This window comes from Dufourea novaeangliae, unplaced genomic scaffold (genome assembly GCF_001272555.1).
Source record: "Dufourea novaeangliae isolate 0120121106 unplaced genomic scaffold, ASM127255v1 scaffold89, whole genome shotgun sequence".
Classification (NCBI taxonomy): domain Eukaryota; kingdom Metazoa; phylum Arthropoda; class Insecta; order Hymenoptera; family Halictidae; genus Dufourea; species Dufourea novaeangliae.
The window spans coordinates 5,356,637-5,377,695 of NW_015373988.1; the positions used below are offsets into that span (position 1 = coordinate 5,356,637).

The 21,059-nt window shown below is 35.7% G+C and overlaps 2 protein-coding genes across 4 annotated transcripts; one reads left to right on the plus strand and one right to left on the minus strand.

Annotated features, from left to right (window-relative positions):
* The first annotated feature begins 377 nt into the window (after positions 1 to 377).
* On the plus strand, positions 378 to 12,443 carry LOC107187469 (RING finger protein 17-like). The gene is made up of 22 exons (XM_015575574.1): positions 378 to 593; positions 1,524 to 1,651; positions 4,419 to 4,567; positions 4,804 to 4,887; positions 5,570 to 5,722; positions 5,839 to 6,118; positions 6,940 to 7,096; positions 7,178 to 7,291; positions 7,482 to 7,584; positions 7,713 to 7,882; positions 8,141 to 8,373; positions 8,456 to 9,107; positions 9,305 to 9,453; positions 9,547 to 9,899; positions 10,008 to 10,183; positions 10,264 to 10,383; positions 10,509 to 10,619; positions 10,920 to 11,408; positions 11,502 to 11,595; positions 11,726 to 11,876; positions 12,048 to 12,207; positions 12,300 to 12,443. The coding sequence occupies exons 1-22, from the start codon at positions 390 to 392 to the stop codon at positions 12,441 to 12,443; spliced, it is 4,374 nt and encodes a 1,457-aa protein (XP_015431060.1). The 5' UTR covers positions 378 to 389.
* A 73-nt stretch (positions 12,444 to 12,516) lies between these two features.
* On the minus strand, positions 12,517 to 15,123 carry LOC107187533 (cleavage stimulation factor subunit 2). 3 transcript variants are annotated; one of them, XM_015575654.1, is made up of 8 exons: positions 15,002 to 15,123; positions 14,833 to 14,911; positions 13,966 to 14,537; positions 13,721 to 13,889; positions 13,618 to 13,644; positions 13,183 to 13,280; positions 12,863 to 13,059; positions 12,517 to 12,725 (listed from the first exon to the last, which is right to left on the minus strand). In XM_015575654.1, exons 1-8 carry the CDS (start codon positions 15,060 to 15,062, stop codon positions 12,606 to 12,608), a joined length of 1,323 nt encoding a protein of 440 aa, XP_015431140.1. In that variant the 5' UTR covers positions 15,063 to 15,123; the 3' UTR covers positions 12,517 to 12,605. The 3 variants fall into 3 exon arrangements, with proteins under 3 accessions (XP_015431140.1, XP_015431138.1, XP_015431141.1); XM_015575652.1 differs by having other exon boundaries at positions 12,863 to 13,074; XM_015575655.1 differs by lacking the exon at positions 13,618 to 13,644 and having other exon boundaries at positions 12,863 to 13,074.
* Between the last annotated feature and the right edge of the window lie 5,936 nt (positions 15,124 to 21,059).

Here is a 21,059-nt window from a genome sequence, read left to right on the forward strand (position 1 = left end):
TTCTAATTGCTATATAACTACGAATGTTTATGTAGATTGGAATTTTCCTGGAATAATTTTTAACAGTTACGAATTTAATAGAGCCGTTTGGAGACTTCGATGAATGGTTGCGCAGGAATAAGCAGAAAATGGAGGGTGCAGTAAATTTCATTAAAGATTTAATTTGTTATAAAGATTAAATCTGCGGTCTGTTGTAACTGGGGATTAAAAAAAATGATAATAAAAGAAAAACATTGTAAATTTCACGTACGATCGAGTAATTTCGTTATCTTCTTATACTCTGAGAAAGAAAAGTTGATAATTTAGGGACATGAATGTATGTGTTTTAATCGGTTCTTTTAATCACATGATTATTTTTCATTATGTTTCAGAAATTAAAGACGACTGCCATGTATCCGAACGAAACACAGAATACCGACTGTCTAGAAGGAAGCATTACGCAGCATTTCGCTTACCTGCACGGCGTTCTCCAAAATGTCGAGCGAAAAATCATCGACTCGCTCCACAAGCGGCACGATTCATGGAACAAAAATATCGACGAGATCTCGCAGCAGCTGAGGGAACACGAGGATCGTTTGCAATCTGCGCTTGTGGTGAGTACAATTTAAGCGTACCTTGTGGAAATTATTATAAAATCTCATCCGAGATTCGTTAAGTGCTTGGCGTCGATCCCAAATTCCGAGCATTTAAAGAAGTTTACTTGAAAGAATGAATCTTGATTTATTCTAAAGTAAGAAAGCAAGGATGTGGGTAGAATTAATGATATGAATTCTTTATGCTATTTTTCTTTTTAATCATAAAATGTAGAATTGCTTTTAAATTCACGTAGAAACATAGAATATTTTTGATAAATACAATTTAACCAACGATGGTAATTCGAGGAAAATTAGATGACACTGCCAATTTCCCCCGTGTCATAAAACGTTCCTGATTTAAAATCTTTCCCCTGTGAGCTACAGTCGGTGTACATGACAGGGGCGGGTACGAATTTTCATAATGAAATTATTATGAACAGCCAACAGTCATTGAAATGAGCTGACGCGACGCGCGAAAGTCTTCCCTTGACGGTTAATTTTAATTCATATATTGACAGTAGCTTGTCTGATGTTAATAAATATTTAAAACAGAAAGTACAATTAGAATTAATTCACTTTTACATTCAAGGAAAATTGTCAACTTTGAAATACTAGGGCTATGTATTATTAAGTAGTTCACTATTTTTTGTAAAACTCTATATCAATTTCGAAATAATTCAAGTACCCAGCCTAATTCAATAATATTAATCATTTGTTCTCACACCATTCCCCGCTATTTTGACTAAACAGATGATTAGAAAGATATTCCGAATCGAAAATGTAGTGTCACCATTTTGAAACTAGCGATTTACTTATTGGTACAGCTGATATATTGAATCATACCAATCTTAAATCTTGATCTTTGTCGAAAGTGAATATGAACATTTTTTTAACAATATTTGAAATACGGAAAATCAAGGGTTAATTATTGCTAATCTCCTGTTTTAGGTGATAGGTTCGATTACAGAAAACCTGGACAAAATAGATATTCAGCAAGTGATACGGAACTTGCAGAAGTTAGCCGACATCCCTTGTCATTTGGTAATCACCTCTAATTCGGACGAGAAAGAAATTAGGTAAGCGACATTTTCTTTATTTAAAACAGAACTATCAATTTTTTATTTACATTGTTTAAATTAATAATTTTTTTGTTATGCAAATACCTGAAATATTAAAGTATAAAAACACAATTTCTCCTGTAATAAATTCGATATTTGCATTACACCCACTAATAGTTATTCCAGGATATTAAGACAAACAAACAATTTCATACTGTAAGTCATCTCAACTGCAGCAATAATTATTTAATATTAGCGTTTATGAATTAACATTGATCCGCACTTCAGTAAAAGGGCGCAACAAACATGGGGATCCTCGAGATCCTTAATTGAAACTAACATCTTCGAAATTGTTTGTTACTACGGCAAGGAACTGGGAACTACTTTTGTTGAGACGAGCTGATGTTTAGGCCATCGTAATTTAAGAAATGTTATTTTGAGAGTCAACTGGTGCCTTTTGCTTAAATTTATTGTTGAAGACTCAAGTACAGCAGGAGATTTCCTGGGAAAGTTGTCCTGACCGTACCGTTATCGATGGCACTTGACATAACGTAAACCTAGCCATGCATAGCGTAAGGCCCGGAGTTCGATATTGGAGAACCAAGGGTCTTCTGTGTAGCCATCCTGGCGCTACTCTTGTTATTCCTCTGACTCCAAGTTGTCTGGCGCATCCCCTCTTTTGGGTTTTGTAGGCGTTGCGTGGGCTGGGAAAGCGTCTTAGCATTTGCGTTGGTAGGGCCCAATGCCCCACCTTTTAGTTTCCTACGGGTGGAGCGAATTTTCCTGCGTCGTGAACGAGAGATTCACGTCAACCACCGGACGTATCAGTTCGATACGATTCTCTTGAACAGTTTATAATTGGCACACTCATTTTATAATAAAGTTATTAACCAGTTGCGCGGTGTGTATTCCTTTTACTTTCCTTTGGGCAACTTCAACGTACAATTGAAGTACGAGTGATATTTCGATAAATATTGTCGAGAACACTCACCCACAACTTTTATAAGCAGAATTGATATAATTACTGTCGGGAAATGTAGAGGCAGCGTGTACTGCAGAAAATGCAGATAACTGGCATTACCACTATCTTCTCGTTTTACATTTTACCAAATGAAATTATGTTCTTGTGCAATTTTTTATTTACGCTAATTTAAAGATGGTACTAGAGTTTCGTTTAATAACCGTGGAAATGTCCCAGGTGTTCAGGTGTACTTCAAACACGTATGTCTTTGTACCTCGCAATTTCAATTACACTACATTGTCCGTGGCAGGCAAAATAAAACAATTCTGGTGTTCCGACGAATAATTTTATAATTTTCCTAAAACAGTCTTTATTGAAACTCAAACTTTTTGAACTAAATTTCAAAAGCTCTTAATGTAAATCACTCTAGTTTTAATATAATATCGATAATTTGATCGCAGTCACCATGTCGCACGAATCAATAAACAAAATGTATTGATAATTCCATATGACATCGGTAACGCAACGATGCGTATTGTTTATCGCGAACTGTCGCGGAATCATCGGTTACACCTGGTCGAAAAACAATATGGCGGGCGAAAAGCCGAAAGGCCTCGAAGCGTACGGGAAAACGCAGAGTATTTCGGCGCAGTAAAAACTAAAGCTTTTGATAAATCAAAATCTCCAGTGCGTATTGAACAATTTATTTTCCCCGGCACCGACGATGGTACAGAGTCAGACAAATCCTCTGTCGTTTATATCCGTAAGCAGCTTACAGATGTCCAAACGAAAAGTGAATGAGCGAGATGGGGAGAGAAAGAGGAAGATGCTGGAGTAATTAATTAAAGTGAAATGTGCCTACTATTCACGTTACGAAACAGCTTTGAAATGTTTTCACCTCTTTTTCGTTTGTTCTTTCTTTCTCTTTTTTTTTTTTTTTTTAAATTTTTTAAACAAAAACGTCCCGACCGCGTATTCAGTAAACCAGAGCAAACAGTATATCGTTTAACGAAGATAAATCATATTTCCACGATAAATGTTCGATTTATTAGCTTTTCGATGAGGATCCCATAAGCCGTTATCGCGACTCACATTAACATTAAACGAACACGGTACAATCCGAATACGAGAAATATTGTCTGAAAATGACGATTTCCTTCAGCCACGGGCGCCATCTTTGATTTATCGCTTCATTTCTGGCAGAATCACGCTGACATTCGATTTTCGTTCGGTTAGAGCTCCGAATTGCGTTCCATTTACGTTTCGAGATATTCGCGAAAAACTAAAAATACTCTTCAAAGCACTGTACTGACTTGACTACTCAAGTTAGAACTAGTTAAAAACAAAAAAATATTGTTCGAAGCATTATGCTGATTTGAGTAAGTCAGAGCTAGTTAAAAAACAAACAAAAAAAAACATACTGTTCCAAACATACTGATTTGAATATTCAAAATCACTGAAATCGGTCAAGTGTGATTTTTAAGTTCCACCGTTGTTTGCCAGCTGATGTGATGTGTTTATGGAAACAGTACGTAAGCGGTCACCCCACATTGCCATGAACATATACGTGTAGACGAAATTCAATGCACCGGTAGGAGCAGTTTTTCGCGAATATCTTGGAAACTAAGAGAGACCGCCTATTATATGTACAGGGAAAAGTTATTCAGAATAATGGCCCTGAGAACATATTTCAAGGTCATTGAAATCGGTTCTGAGGATCGATTAATTAGCAAGTAAATTATTATATTGATTATCGTTTATCGCGTAAGTATCGTGGGATCTTCGATGTGGATTTTCGATCTGGAGAAAAAAATCTGTTCGCAGATTCAATATCGACCAGACCATCGTGAACACTCTGGAGAAGCACTGTACCATACACGTGCCAGCAGCGTCCAATTTCAGTTTGCAACGAACGGAATTGTTGCCGGACGATTACGAGATCGAGCCGCTCACGGAGGAGATCAGCATTCTGAGTAATATTAATTTTTATACGTGTACGATTAGAAATCCCGGCTACACGTATAATGAAATGCGTAAAAGCCGCCGAACAATTCCCAGATAGCGCATGACGCCTTGAAGACGGCTTAAAGACGCCTTAGACCTAAAATAGCCGTAAAATGGCCGTCTTCAAGGCGTCATGTACTATCTGGGTTTATCTTGACGACGAATTATTAATTCCCCGTTTTTTTTTTTTACGTCACTATTGCAGGATTGCGAGATAAGTCCGCAGGAATGAAAGCGACGTCGGCGGTGGCCATCGCGCCGCGAACTAACGATAATCATCCTTCTGTGGGTATGTAAAAATGCTCAACTAAAATTATAACCCGTTAAGAAGAACACTTTTAGGTCCCTACGCGATCCCATTAATTTAGTCTTTAACGAACGAGCAAATTTTCATCGATGACCTAGGGAACAGATAATTTTAATCAATATTCTGAAAGAATGATTTTAACAATGAAACTTCGAGTTGTATATTGCGGGTGGACAAATAAAAATTACGAAGTTATTCTCAATTATGACAAGAAGTATATCTGGACCCCAGAACCAGAATAAGTCACACTTTTCATACTTTAGAGAAGAGCAAGTCAAAGGAGCGAAAGCCTTGTAATTTTTTAACCGTTCGGTAAGAATTGAACGAGAAACAATTGCCATCTTTCAATTATTGAATGGATTTAGGGCAAGTCTCTGTATGTAGAAATGGTAAACTTTGCTTTAATTCCCCTGTGTGATGGATTTCACCCTCTTTTGACTCGGAACGAAATTTAAACTTAATATCACTTTTAGACTATTGTATTAATAACTAGACGACTTAGAACGAAATAAATTTTACCGTCGAAAAGAGTGAAATATTTGATACGGAAAACATGTAAAACGTTATTTTTGAAAAAAGTGGATTTAATACACTCTGGCTCTGGGGTCCAGATATACGTTTACTTACTGTAGGCGTGTTTCTCATGAATTTTATCGATTTTAAGGTGTCTCTGAGATGGTCCGCGTCACTCACGTCATCGATCCATCATGTTTTTATGTACAATTGATACAGCACCAGAATAAATTAGCGGAGCTCACCAAAGAGTTGGCGATGCTGGCCAACACATCGGGCATTATACCCACAGAAGTGACGTTAAGTATGGAAAATCTTCATTTATTATTCATTGCATTGAAGCTGCACAAAATCACGTGGGAATATTTTCGGAATATTTGTAGGAATGTTTAGTTTAAGATTATTAATGTTGCTTCGTAGATGGTTCGTATGTCGTGCAGTGTTCCAGAGACCGAAATTGGTACCGTGCACGTGTTGTCAATAAAAGAACCGATCCTAACAAGGACGAGAGGTACACCGTGTTCTTTGTGGATTACGGAATGAACGAAGAGAACGTACCGTTATCCAGAATGCGAAACATTATACCAACTTTCTCGATGCATTCGGGAATGGCCCTTAGGTGCACATTATTCGATGTTGTCCCGAACGGTGGTGCATGGCATCCCGATGCTACTGAGGCGTTCAAAAAACTGGTGTGCACGTAAGTTTTCGATTCACAGGGAACATCGGAGTAGAAAGAATGAAACTGGGTGATGCGTAGAGATCTTTCTTGTTCGGGACACTTTGAAGTTAAATTGTAATTAACAATAGGCAACTTAACTAATCTGGGTGTCAACTAGAAAATTGTAATTAATATTGTTTTCATTTTTTCGTTAAACGTGTAACCAGAATATTAAAGCATTCTATTATTATTCATTGCTACCGTTGATATCGCTTCACTCGGTTATTAATGTTACAATTATTCTTTATTTATTTGTTTTAAGAAATATTAGATTGAGAGCCATATAATAGACTTACAGAAACTGGAATTAAAGAAACATTGTTTACTCTGCGACAGAATCTGTCAAGTTACATATAAAATAAAAACCTAATTAAACTTTATTTAACGGTTCACTGTATTTATAGTTATCTAAAGAATCGTCTATACTATATGCATAAATGCATGAAATCTGGTGACAAATTTCTTCCATTCTTTCTTTTTAAATTTCTTTCTTTTGTTGTTAATTTACAATGGGCATACGATGTCTATTGCGTTATTATGTTGAATAGATTTCATTTATTTGCTATTTGATCGAGGGCAGGTGACATGAATTTTTCTTACCTGTGAAAGAAGTTATCGATTAACTCATAGGTAATAGAGATTTATGCTCGGTACAACAATTGGTATAACGGAATGTTTTTCGTTCCCCTGATTTCTATCAGTGCTAATAGAAGTTGATTTTATTCTATATGTGCTTCTGAAGTCTCAGGCACCGTAATCGGGAAGTTCTCTAAATTTTCACAGACGAATTACTGTTACAGAAACACCATGGTCTCGATGTGTGTAATGATGAGAACCGGTGACACTTTTTACGTTGACCTCTGCGCCGTGTCCTCGAAAGACTCAGGATTAATACCTGTAAAGGACTCGTTAACCTACATGAAATACGCAACCTGCGTTTCATCAAATACATTGATGGTAAATTGCGCATTAGTTGTAATCATCCACATTTTGTTCATTCGAAACCATTAAAGTATATTATGAATTTTCTCCTCGCAGAGAATGAATCCTGATTCCACGACAAAGTATTACAAGGAACAGCTCGAGTTAGAAAGCTATATAGATGTTGAAGTTTTGTTCGTTGAATCTCCTGATTGCATATACGTTCAGAAAGTAAGACGATTGTATTGGTTTCAAATGGTTTACTTAATGTAACTCTTTATTCTGTAGAAAGCTAACCGATAAAGTCTTAATGTCTTAACTAATATTCTTTAGTCAAGTGTATACTTTTAGAAAAGAAATGTTTAAGTCTGAGACAAGTATGGCTGGTAGATGTATGTAAAGGGATATTTATGTTACACAGATCCACTCAAATAGGTCGTACCATTGCAAAATGATACGTGAGCTGACGGAAACCTACGAGCACAATTTATCTTCCACTGAATACATTCCTGTGCCTCATAAAGGTAATATATCTGAAATGGGACTTTACGCGTAAACCTACATTAAACGCATAGATCCTATTCCGCAAGGATTAACATAAGCGTTAGTTTAAAAAGATTCATACCAATTATGCGTATTAATTTTCCTACAGATCTACCGTGTGCAGCGCCTGGCGTTGATAAACGTTGGCACAGAGGTATAATAACTGACGTTACTGAAATCTCAGTGCAAGTTTTTTTCGTTGACTTAGGATACACGCTAATGTTTAATTATAATGCAATAAGAGCCCTGCCAAAGAAGTATATGAGTTGCAAAACTCAGGTGAGTTCTCTCGTTAATTAATGGATATATGATTATAAGAAAGCACATTGTTTTCAATCACCAATAAATTTCACATTCTTCGTTATTTATACACATCCTTACCACATGCATCGACACCTGTTCTAAATACTTTTGCATTCACTTTTATACATCTTCTATCCTTGAATTTCTTTCTCAGTCTAAATCTAATCGTTTTCATTCATGACCATGTTTCTTTTATTTATTCATCTAATTGCCAATATTTCCTGTTTACATCAGGCAATAAGAGTCTCGTTGAGGAACATCAAACCCCCGTACGGGAACTGGGATCAATGGCGATTAGAGGCAATTGAATTTCTAAAGAAATGCCTCATGCATTCAACAAAGCCTTATAAAATTGTCGCTTTCGACAAGTCTGGCGATACGTATAATGTCGTTATGTATAGGCATGACAAAACTAATGTTGCCTATTTATTAATAAAGAATGGTTTTGCACTGAACACAAGACCAAGGTAAATATATATATTTATTTCATTTTTGTGTCATTTATAATACCATATCAGTAATAATATATTTGTTTCTGTGGTGTACTAGTCCCCGTAATGCGAACACGGGAGGAAAGAGTCGGAATAGAAGACAGAAACATAGAAGAGCTATTAATAATATGAAAGAGCCAACAGAGTCGGAAGAACCAATAGAACAGGTGGAACGTATTGCGTCTGCAGAATCGCATACAATATTAAATACAAGTACAAGAAGCACATCGGAAGAAACTGAGGATCCGTTTAAAGTGCATGTTCTGGTCCACCAAGTCCGGTCTCCGGACTGTATTTACGTGTCCGATGCCATGTGCGAACAGACAGGCATCGAAGAAATGATGAAACAGATACAAGAATTTTATAACAAGTATCGTTCCACGAAACAGGAAGTCTGGAACATGGATGCTGTTTGCGCAGTCTATTCAGCGAATAACAGCATGTATTACCGAGGTAAAATCGTCGAGATAAACACGAAGGGCAATGTAGTCGTATTTTTATACGACATTGGAGTCGAGGAAACTGTATCGATAAATGACATACAAGCATTGTATCCACCGTTTTTCAAAATACCCACTTCCGTTTTTAAAATCAAATTATCCGGCATATTACCGTGCGGAGGATCATCAAGTTGGCCGTCGTCGTCTTGCCAGGCATTACATGAAATTATAGACAAGAATCAAAACTGCAGATTTTATATATCAAAGCTTGTAAGCATTTCTCACTGTATGATAATCAAATTTTGATTTCTCAGTATTTATATTATTCGGTATCACTTCAGTTCTTTAAATACTTTCAGTATTTATAATTTCTATTATTTAGTAATATTCTAGAACTTTAGTTTCTTTTAATTGAAACAGCACAATCTTGTTTTATATAATTGATTTACGTTGTTTTTATCATGTAGGAAGATGAAGACGTGGAGAATTCCGCGATTCCAGTGGAGCTTTGGATAAAACAGAAGAAGATGGACGGTCCACTAGCACCGACCAGAATAGAAATTAATTCTGTTAATAGAATGTTGGTTGACAAGGGTCTTGCTTTACCTGTAAAAGAGTACGTAACAGTTAGCAAAATCCCTAAAACGAATATTATATTCCCATTCACTTTCTTGTATTTTAAATCTTTAATATTTCTAAAAACTCTTAGATATGCGAAGAAACGTGATAAAATCGTAGCAGTTGAGCTAAAGCGGCTTGCCATAAAAAAATCAGAAAGACTGTTGAAAAGCGAATCAAACGTAAAATGGTTTAAAATAAACAATGGGGATGGTGCTGTTGCCGAAGCAGGCATTAATATGGATTCAAAAATATTGTTGGAATATTCGAATTCGAATTCCGATAGTGAAGAATACAGTTCGGAAGAAATATTTGACAACATGCCAACGTTACCAAAGTTATCGTCGTGGTTACCAGCGGAGCCAATACTAAAAGATGTGTTTTCTGCTGTACCTACATATTTGGACCATGATGGTTTTTTATATCTGCACTCCATAGAACAAAGTACGTATACCTTAATGATTTCACGATAAATGATTATACTGGTAATACAGTTATAGTTAGTACTTATATAAATATATAATATGTCGTGATCATTTCTATTTTTCTCAGATACCAAAACACTACATAGCATAGAAACAAAACTGCAAGATCTATACAATAATTGTGCAGTCGAGTCATGCGATATTGTATGGGCTGCGGGAGACATGTGCATCGCTCAGTATCATGCAAATCAAAAATGGTACCGGGGAAAAGTAGTGAAAGTTTTGGGAAATGATATATTTGAGGTAAACATTTTTAATTGTCCTCTAAACATACAATAATCTTCGCACAATCCGTTTTGATGTTACGAACTTTTATATCATAGGTGGAATTTGTCGATTATGGTAATGTTGAAGAGTGCTCCATTGGTACTTTGAAGAAGAAAGTGATCTTAGAAAACATACCAATACAATGTACTAAATGTTTAATTTACGGACTAAATCCGGTAAACGTTTTATGTGATTTCAATCCACTGTTTATGCAGTAACGTGTGTATTATATAAAACACACTATATGTACATATACTCAACTAAAATTCATTAACATTTTTTAAATTGATGTTTCTGGCAGAATAACAAAACTGGAAAATGGACAACGGAAGATTTAGATAAAATACATGGTCTTCTTATTGATAAGAATTGCGAAGTGTCGATCTTAGATGCAACTGATTTGTTCTATGTTGTAAGTATTCTTTTAAGTTAATAAAATACTTTGAGAACAACAACAATTAACAATTATTAATTTAATACTCAATTTATTTACGAAAGTAGTATATATTTGCTTTTGTAATCGCATAAAAGACGATTAAAAAGTTCTTTCGTAAATGTGTGGCGCTACAGCGAATAATTATTACACGGTTCTTATTACGCTTGGTTAAACAGTTTCTTTAACTAACTGTGAATATATGTATCAGACAAATTTATAAAATTATTTAATCATTAAAAAATATTCTGATCCTTTTGTTTACGTACATATTTTCAGATTTCTGTAACAATATTCCCAAATGAACATTGTAGTCAGACAATGGATTTAATTACATTTCTAGTCAACGAGTGGAATATGAATATTAAACTGGAAATCGAAAACAATTTGTCAGGAAGGGACACATCCACGACAGACACGCCGGATGTAATTATTGAAAACTCAAAATTCATTTATTCAGACGAAGAAATAGAAAATGTGGCAAAAGACGAAGTTATCAGTGGATATTCTGTGTTAATGCAACACACGAATGCGCTGAATGAAAGTGGTAGCTGTGCTATGACTGATCACGAAGAAAATTTTTCCTGGTGTAAAAGCAAAACTGACATAGTTACATCTACGCCTCACATTGTTTCTGAGGAGAATCTTTCAATCAATTATAAAGTAATCGATATTCCCCAAGATATAGAATACATCGAAATAGAACTATGCTGCAGTATTACTGCTACAAAGTTCCATGCTCAGTTGAAGGAAAATGCACACTCAACGGTATACAATAAAAGATTTTTTACTTATTTTTTAATTACTTGCTTTATAGTTTTCTAACTAGGTATAATATATCTGATACTCTTTCTTTTTTAGACTTTGACTACATACTATGAACAGTATCAGCTTCTAATGAGTGATTTGCAAGAAAACGCTTGTAAGCAACCCATGATTACATACATTGCTCCCAGTGAGTATTATTCATTAACAAAAGTATAAAACTATCTCTAATGACAAACTAATTTCGTAAACAATTTATTTATGTAATTATATGTTCATGTAATTACATATAAGGTTCAGTGAATCTAATTTTTGTACAGACACGCCATGTTGTGCGAAGTTCAGTGACGGTGTATGGTACAGATGTTTGATTGTCGAGACTGAACCTGCTGCTGGTACAACTGACGTTGAAATTAAATTGTTATACGTGGACTATGGAAACGATGAATACAGAACAGTAAACACTGAACAGTAAGTGGTACTTCCATAAAATAGTTAACGCTAATCTGCTTAAAAATGCTTTTGGAACATCGGTATGTTTAAGATTAATTAAATTTTAAAGTTAGACATTGTATAAAGAAACTATAAACAACTTAATTCAGTATTATATTATTAATTCTGTCTTTTGTACTTACATAAAAGATGCGAATTACATGCCTTAAAAAAAGAATGGATGGACGTACCAGTTTTAGCAATTAAATGTAAATTATGGAACATAGAGGTCGCTTCCTCAGCAAATAAGGATTCTCTGTTACCCCGATTAAAAGAAATGTACAATAGACGTGTTGTAGCTACAATTAAAGTAAGTAAATATATGCATTGCATCATCCATTGTTCTTCCATGCGATATATGTATATTTACCATGTTCTAATTATTAAAATTGATTGTTTCAGAAAATTGATAATGACTTCATGTATATTGAATTGTATGAAAACGAGGATCGTGAAGAACTTATTTATGGTTCACTCATCCAAGAAGGCATTTTTAAACGAATAAAAGATTGTCAAACAGCATCACTTAAAAATATTAGTCAATAGTTTATTATTTTAATGTTCATGATATTACATTAGTGTCAAATTGATTCCCATGTACAATTGTAATATTGTGGTATTACTAAGTTTTTGGTTTATTACTTGTATATGCTGATAGAAAGCAGCAGTTACTTTAAAAAATTTATAAATTGACAATGGGATTACACATTAACGTTGCGTGCTTTTAGCGATTTGTTCTTTAAGTACTAAAATACTTTGTCTCTGTTCAGGTGGTAGCATAGCTATTTGTTCGTCAGATAATTGCAGCACTTGCATTATCAAGGCCGCCTGTAACAAGATAGATTACTTATTTACTTTTATGTTCATTCAAATATCATGCTTATAGAACTACGTAATATTTGTTATATTTTTATATAAAACTGACTAATATATTATACATACAGACGTGATATGTTAATCCATACCTTTTCCTGATCTGATGCTCCACTGGGTATATTTCCTGCAGAAGGCATACCTGCCATGAGTCGGGATGTTGCGGATGTAGTGGCGGTCGTAAGTGAACTAGCAACAGCCGCAACATTTGCTGCTCCAACACTTGAAGATTGAACAGTAGGCGCAGCAACAGGTCTTGGTATTACCGGTGGAGCAACTGGTGTTGGCGCTGAAAAATTGGAGGCTAAATGATAATTTGGTTGTCATTTTTTAGATTACTGGTCGCAAAATAAAAATCAAATAATTAATTCTGAACATAATAAACTCATATACTGGTAGTTTGAAAACGTACGATTCGCTTTTGTAATTCTAGGATCAAGAGGCATTCTCGGGTCTCTAGGATCCCTTGGATCCCTACCGAATCTATCCGTTCTTGGATCACGACAAAAGCTGAAAAAGAACATAATTTAAAAAAACCTTAACCCTTTGACTACGAAAGGCGTATATATACGCCCTCACAGATTTATCAATACATACGAAAGGCGTGTATATACGCCCTCACAGATTTATCAATATATGCGAAAGGCGTATACATACGTCCTCTAAATTTGTCTTACTATTACATATTTACTGTTTTACTAAACTGATCTAACATAGAATTTAGATTTTTTTTTAGCGACTGATATGCGCATATCAGTCCGTATATATTGATGGTTCCGTGCGAGAGTGCGCCGCAGTCAAAGGGTTAAGTACAATGATTTGAAAATATTTGAAGTAATTATGAAACCTCTCAACTCCTTCAACAGGAAGAGTGCTGTAAAATACGATTTATTTTTTAATTGTAATATTATCTAATGAATTGTAATGAACATTATAAAATTGATACTAACTTGTCTGGTATATTAAATGTAGTTAGGCCTCTAAGATCAGTACTAGCAACTACAGGTGGAGGCGCACTAACAGGTGTTGGTTGTACTTGGGATCCTCTTAGATCTTGATCCATTCTAGCTAAACGTGGATCCATTTGTCTATCTAATGTACGTAAATCGACATCTTGTCCTGTGGTAGTATAAAAAATAAAATAAGAGCTTGAATTTTAAATATCTTACATAATATCTATGCCTCCTATTCTTACCTGCAAAAATTGGGGCAGGAGGATTTGTCACTGCTGCTGGTCGTGAAGGAGCCCATGGTTCTTCTATTCTTGGTACAATAGGATGAGCAGCTGGTTTTTCAGCAGGTGTTAATACACTTGGAATTGGATTTGCTTTATGTAACATATTAACAGCTGTATGAGGGTCCACTATTCTCATCACTACCTGTGCTTGCAGCAATGCATATGCCAGTTGAGGGTTTTGAAGCAGCATTTGGCGTGCCTCATTTGGATTGTTTTGTACACAAAGCTTCATTTGTTTCATGAGTTCGAACATCTGCTCTGGTGGCAGAGATGCAACGGCTTTGCTTATAGCTTCTGGAGCTTTATCGGCTTGCACTGCCTCCCCATATGGATTTTCAGTGTTTTGCCCTTGAAGAAGACTTTGCATCTCCATCCGACTTTTCTCTGTGCATGCATTGTCGACACGTAGTGTTCTTCCACCAATTTCATAACCGTTCAAATTTCTCATAGCACTAAGCGCTGTCTCTTGGTCTTTATATTCACAAAAGCCATATCCCTTAGGCTTTCCAGTTTCTCGATCGAAGACCAATCTTTTTGAAACAAATTAAAATCACACGAGTTAAGGTTACAGTGAACTTTATTGATAGCTGTACTATGTTAACCAAACAATTTTTTGTTGTTAAATATAAAACCACCAATTGAAGATGAGTAAAAATAATTTGGATCAGATACTTTGATTTATGTAGAAACGAATTATTTACTAAAAATGTGTTTATAGTACCCCGTATTTTTGATAAAATTATCTCTTAATAATGTGACAAGCATGATTATCAGATAAAAAATATTTACAGTAAATTGCAATGTGTAGACATAAAATAGATTTACTTGAAAGAAAGCACTGGTCCAACTTCACTGAAAATATCCTTCAAATTCTCCTCTGTGGCCTCGTACGGGATATTCCCGACTGTTAAAAAACCAGATTAAGAGTATTTGTAGGTTATAAAACGTAATTTATTAATAAAACAATAAATGTACAGCAAACAACGTTTCTTACCGAAGACACTTCGCATAGACTTGTCCATGAGCGATTGATCGGAAATAGTTGAATTACTCATTTTTGCAATTTATTCGCTTTTGTTTATTATTCGAAGTTTGAATACACCTACTCGACCCCCCCGGCACAAGAAAATCAAACGACAGCCCATTCACACCAATTCGAAATCTCGGGTACCCGCCATAGACATACATATATAATAGACTGCGCGGTCTTATGGTAGGGCTAAAGTCAAGACCGAAGGACGAAAGTAGCGGTAGAGTAACTCTCTCTTGCTTGCACATCGCAGACGATAGTGGAAAAGGAGGAAAAAAGTTATAAGTCACAGTTAACAAGAAAGAAGCTGTAGTTTTTGATTTAATAAATGCCACATGGTATAATCACCGACTAGGTATAGAATAGACCTATCATCCAATACTCTTTTTTGTCCCACGTTCGGAGGGTTACATAACTCCTTACCATTTCAGTGCCAATACCCGACGTTACTGATAAAGCATGAATTCTGAGTATTATTAGCACAAATGGAGCATTATATATTCCATTCAAAACACGTGTATCCAATATGATTTGGTGGGAATAAAAATATCCGATGCTGCGGTTTAAAAGATGAATATTGTAATACTGATAAAATATGATAACTTATTCTAAATTTCATCGTTAATGAAGATTTTAGTAATGTTACGTTTCCCACGTTCCCTTTTTATTCGTTTTTATATTTTTTTTATCTGATAACGTGATATAAGAATCCTAACACGCACAATCAATTACCTTCTGGTAATTGGTGAGGAAGTAATTAAACAATGAACTTCGACCCAACTAGAGCTTAGCTAGTCAAGCTTTCTTCATGAAAAATAGTTTTGATCTATTATTTAACTGGTAGTATCTATTGTATTGTATTTCATAAACTTTGGCATCATTGTCAAATTGACAGGATATATTTATCATAGATGGCGTTAGAGAACCATTGGAGGATTGAAAACTTCGAGAAGACGAGAGTAAAATTAATACTTTCGATCTATTAGGAAGTGGAATATCACATTTTCGGGGATAGTGTGTGTCTCTTTGTTTCCCTTTCATGATAGTCATTCCCTCCTGAATTAATCTCGGGTGCATATAAGAAAATATATTGAAATATAATTCGGCGGTAAATATTCTATTTCGTTCAAATAGAAAGTTGAGCAAGCAGGAAAGCGACCAATCCTCACGTTCTTCACCAACCGACGCACCAATCACAGGCCTTATACATAACCGAATCAACCAATGACAGCCAGTCAGCCAGCCTAACGGTCATTCGTCTCAGGGAAGCTGGACTGATTAGACGTGTAGTGATCTCGCTCGTGGCGAAGTAAGTATTATTACTTTTCACTTTAAATTATTTATGCTATTAATATCTACATTACCACTCTATCGTTACATTTGTTTAGTATCTATTCAATTCAATGCAAATAATCGTAAATTAACTCGGTATTGCTGGATAAAGTGAACTGGTTTCATGATTTCTGTTCTCTCCCAGTACCAATTAGTATTTACGCAGTTTTTGTTTAATTTGCAATCTTTAGCGATACTCTTTGAGTCAATAATTGTTTCGTTGTGACTCAGTCATTGTTAATTTAGTATAATTACTTGGTATTAACGTTTATTTTCTGTTCCAGAATTCCGGCTAGAAAGAACGCGCCAACGATGCCAATTCCATTAGACGCAATTTGGTAAGAAATTGGTGAATTCTGGTGATGTATTACAACAAAATAGTTAATATTTCACTAGATATTTTTATTTTAGTACACTTTTACTGTTTTGACCGTAAACTTGATCGCGATTTTCTGATTAACTGTGCTGAAAGCAAACAAGAATTTTTTGGAGAAATATTTCGCGTTCAAACGCAATTGAAACATTCAATATGGCTTCTTGTTTGACCATTAGGAAATTTAAACGGGAATGTTCCAGAAGTTTCAATTCGAAATACTCATAGTTTACTGGATCTCGGTCGCGAAATCGTTTAATTTTTAATAATTTTTCGAGTTTATCATTACGATGTCATCGTATTTGTATTTATATACGGTTTCGGGTGTAAGTTTAATTATACATATAGAAGCTGCGTAGTTTACGATGCTCATCGAAGCTTAAGTAAATAACGAAGCTTTAATCCTTGCAACGATTTTCTCAATATTTATAAAATTCGGTACGCGATGTAGACAGAAATAACGAACATTCTTAAACTTTAACGACAAATGTCTTCAATATAATATATTAATAACAAATATATATCAGTAATGAATATAATATATTGAAACAATGCAGAATTATTTTGGAATATTTTTTAATTATGGTACCTTTGCGTAGTTAAATTCATATTTGAATATTTATCGTCGAATGACAGTATTATCATGATAAAAACACTTGGTAAAATATAAAAATAAAAGGGCTAAGCCGGTGCACGTGCGCCGTATTGTATTTCTTTCCCCCCTTTTTTTTCCACAGTATTTGGTGGCCGCGTGCAAGGCGGTCGAGTCGAGTCAGTGTTTGTTTACATCGAAGTTTTTTCTGTTTATGCGGAGCGAACTGGCGCCGATTAGGATCTCACCGGTGATGTCTTATGGTCTTCGCGGAACTAGAGTCAGTGCTTGTCGCGTACAATCTCAAATTATTTTCAGAGTTTCGGGACACTCTTTGCTTTGTGTGTCGCGAAAGTAGAATCATTTGTTCGCCGGTTGAGATTTTCGGTCGCGATAGTTTTTTATTTTCATTTTTTTTCTACTTGAAAGTACTCGTTCGCGAAAGTAGAGTCAGTGCATCACTGAAGTGGATTTTTGGGCGAAGCTCTACAAATAGAGATTGTAAGTATCCTTATATTTTATTACTTACACTGTTCAACTGAAACAGTAAGAGTTTTGAGAAGAGGTTATTACGTGTTCTGTTCCTTTGTTTCAGATTTATCAGATGCTGCATAAAGAAACACTGCAGAGGATGTCCTTGGGCGATGCTGCACCATTTTTCAAGATTCGTTGAGAGAGAATATTAAAGGAAGCTCTTCAGTCATCGGGTGAGTGAATGTTTTTATTCCTCCAGTCCCCAATCATGTCGTAGGACGATTGGTCCGAAACGGCACGGGCGACTGGTTGTATACGTGCTTTTGGCGAGTACAGTGAAAACGGATATGCAATCGTACGATTGCATATCCGCGAGTAATATATGATCTGTTATGTTTCTTAGTTAGGTTAAGGTCTTCTTGTACGCCGCGTTTATTATTAGTAACATAATTCATAACTATTTTGTATTAAAAGAGTATGAGTTGAATATTTAATGTTCGGCTTAAAGGCGAACATCATACAGATGAAATCACATTGGTTATGATGTACTTTCTTTAAGTGTTCAATTTAACATGAGATATTAATCTTGGATATTTCAATAGAGATCATTCTATTGTTTAAATAGTTGTTATTTTTTTATTAATTGAGTATATATTGAGAACGTGGTAGTATGTTATTTATTTCACTAGAAATGATTTTCACTGATGATGATATGTGCAATAATTTCAGTATAGTCATTTTAATACAGTCGTTTGGTATCATTTATGAATGTAGAACGAAATACGATCTACGTAAGGAAAATTGCAGAACATAGAAAATACAATATATTCACAATGGTCTATAAATAACGGTCAGCTGATTAAAAGAATAATAATCAACTTGTTAACGTGTGAAATAAATATCAACCGTAGATTCGAATATAGAGTAGAAAGAACAGAAACCACACCGGTATGTTTAAAATAGAGGGGAAAACGTGGTGGTGCCTTCTTTGATAGGCATGTTATAGCAGTTAGCGCAATACCACGAGACGCGACAGCACGTTTCAATCCCGGAACCAGTGTCGCGAGACACAAAGGTATCATTCGTATTTGCAAGTTCCATGAAATAATGGAACACGTGTACTGGGAATCGCGATAAAGTATCGGTGCATAAAAAGAAGACGTATTAAGTTATGTCACCTGTGCATCGATATGCACGACCTAGTGAAAAACCGCGTGTTATGGAACAATTTAACACGTTGTGCATGTATGACCATTGAACAGTGCATTGTGATTTCCAGTTATCGTGGCCGGTGTTTTCGTTGCCAATGGCAAAGAACGCATACGGTTGCGTACACGGGTAGAGTACCGAGACGTACTGGCGTGTACTCACGTCCACTTTAATGGAGTGTGAGCGTTAAATGCAGGGAAGGTACTACTGTGTTTCACCAGCATGTATAGTGTTCTACAAACATATTTGTATGGTCGACGTATATACTCAGAAGGAATGAGTATTTATATTCTGTCCTTTAAAAAAGGGCAGGCCCAGAGGTGTCCATCTACTCTTGCGAGCAGCATTCTTTCCCTCCGGAGGTACCCTGATTATGGGACTTGGATTGACTCGCTCGAGTCAATCTGAGGTCGGTAGTTGGGGAAACCTACGAGGGGAAGCTTGTAATTGCTTGTAACTCGTGGGCGGCATTTGGACACCTTTGGTATTAGAGTTAATTTTTATGTTAATTAGTATTTAATAAAATTTTATTTCACCCATTAGTCTGTTAATTATTATTTTCAACAGTTATACCGTCATTTGTAGACAAATAACTAAATGAATATAACTTAAATTTATTTACTATTTGAATACAGTATATAATATATCAGTTTACTTGAGAATATGCAATTCTAGATTAACAGTTTGTACTGAATTATATCAGAAATACGTACTACCACGTTGCTCTAAGACATAAATAAAAATGAAGTAGTGTATTTTGATACACTGAAAAAAATGATATTACAGATCATGTACAACAAGGCGTTTCGCGACGGGTAGGTTTCTGCGTCAAAGTGACATGTTTGTTACACTTATGTTATGTCTTATATTGACTTTGACGACGGGATCGCCCGAGGGTTATTCAATACATAGAGTCATTTATCTAATTGCAGAGTCTTGCTTAGAGTCTTAATAACTAAATTCTACAATATTAATAAATAGTCAATCTTTGATTTTCAATTTTTATTAATACAAAGTCGAGTCACTTTTATTGCAAAATGAAATGAAAAAGAATAAAAGAGAAGTAGCCCGTTAGAAGAGCAAAAAGTAATAATTATTTTAGTTAGGATTTTCAGGATAATTATTCCGTGTTCGTTGCTCGAACCCTTTCACGTGCCCAGGTGCTACTTGGTTGGGCGAGAGCAACGGGGAACGATGACTTGATTTCATATAATAATAACATGTCTATGCGACTGGCAATGCGTTAGCTTACCATGCACGACGTATTTTCCACTTATGTGTGTGTGTGTGGTTAGGCAGTGGAATTGCGTCGTTTAAATTTCTATGAATTAACATTTCATCTGTAATTGTTCCGTGGAACAATTTCGCACAATTTCCGGTATCGATCGTACATATTCCCTTGCTTTATACAATGTTTATAATAAAATTTCCATGGAATATGTACCGGTTTAGAGTATCTCGCTATCAGACGAGAAAATTAACGCGTAATCGATATAAAGTGTACCAAGTATACGTATATTGCTTAAACAATTTTTCTATTCTCGCAATGGATGCTAGCCTTTGCCAGTCGATTTCAGGAAAATGGTACGTACATTAGAGTGTGCAAGTTGAATATCACGTTCGGGTGTCGGAGGCGTCCCGGGATGTCCTCTCTAGAATTTGCACGCGGGCGCATGCTTGAGAACCGTGGAGTGTTGTGTGTTGGTGAGAATCTGTCTTGCGAATTTATTTTTAAATATAGGGCTAGGTAGGTAGGTAGCATACTCTCTGGTGTGTGAATGTTTACGATTAGACTGTAAGTAGGTAGGGGCCGGGGCAGGCTATCACATTTTCAGGTGGGTTCGCGTAGGTTTCGCGTGATAGTCCTGCTACCGGGATAATTTATAGCGTCGATTCGAAACTGGTCCAGACGGAGCATGCTGTCTGCTTCCGATTTCGATTTCGATTCTACAAATTTGGCGAACCCCAAGGGGGTTGTCGTCGCGGTCGCGGTCGGAAGGATAGGATTGTCGAAACGAACGACCTGCTCGATTGCACTCGTG

Coding starts and splice junctions, on each gene's coding strand:
- LOC107187469 (XM_015575574.1), top strand. CDS start 390: ATGTATCCGAACGAAACACAGAATACCGACTGTCTAGAAGGAAGCATT. Junction 9,454..9,546: donor CTTGCTTTACCTGTAAAAGA/GTACGTAACAGT, acceptor AAAAACTCTTAG/ATATGCGAAGAAACGTGATA. Junction 9,900..10,007: donor TCTGCACTCCATAGAACAAA/GTACGTATACCT, acceptor TATTTTTCTCAG/ATACCAAAACACTACATAGC.
- LOC107187533 (XM_015575652.1), bottom strand. CDS start 15,062: ATGAGTAATTCAACTATTTCCGATCAATCGCTCATGGACAAGTCTATG. Junction 14,538..14,832: donor GGACCAGTGCTTTCTTTCAA/GTAAATCTATTT, acceptor TGTTTCAAAAAG/ATTGGTCTTCGATCGAGAAA. Junction 13,281..13,617: donor CCTGTTGAAGGAGTTGAGAG/GTTTCATAATTA, acceptor GTTCTTTTTCAG/CTTTTGTCGTGATCCAAGAA.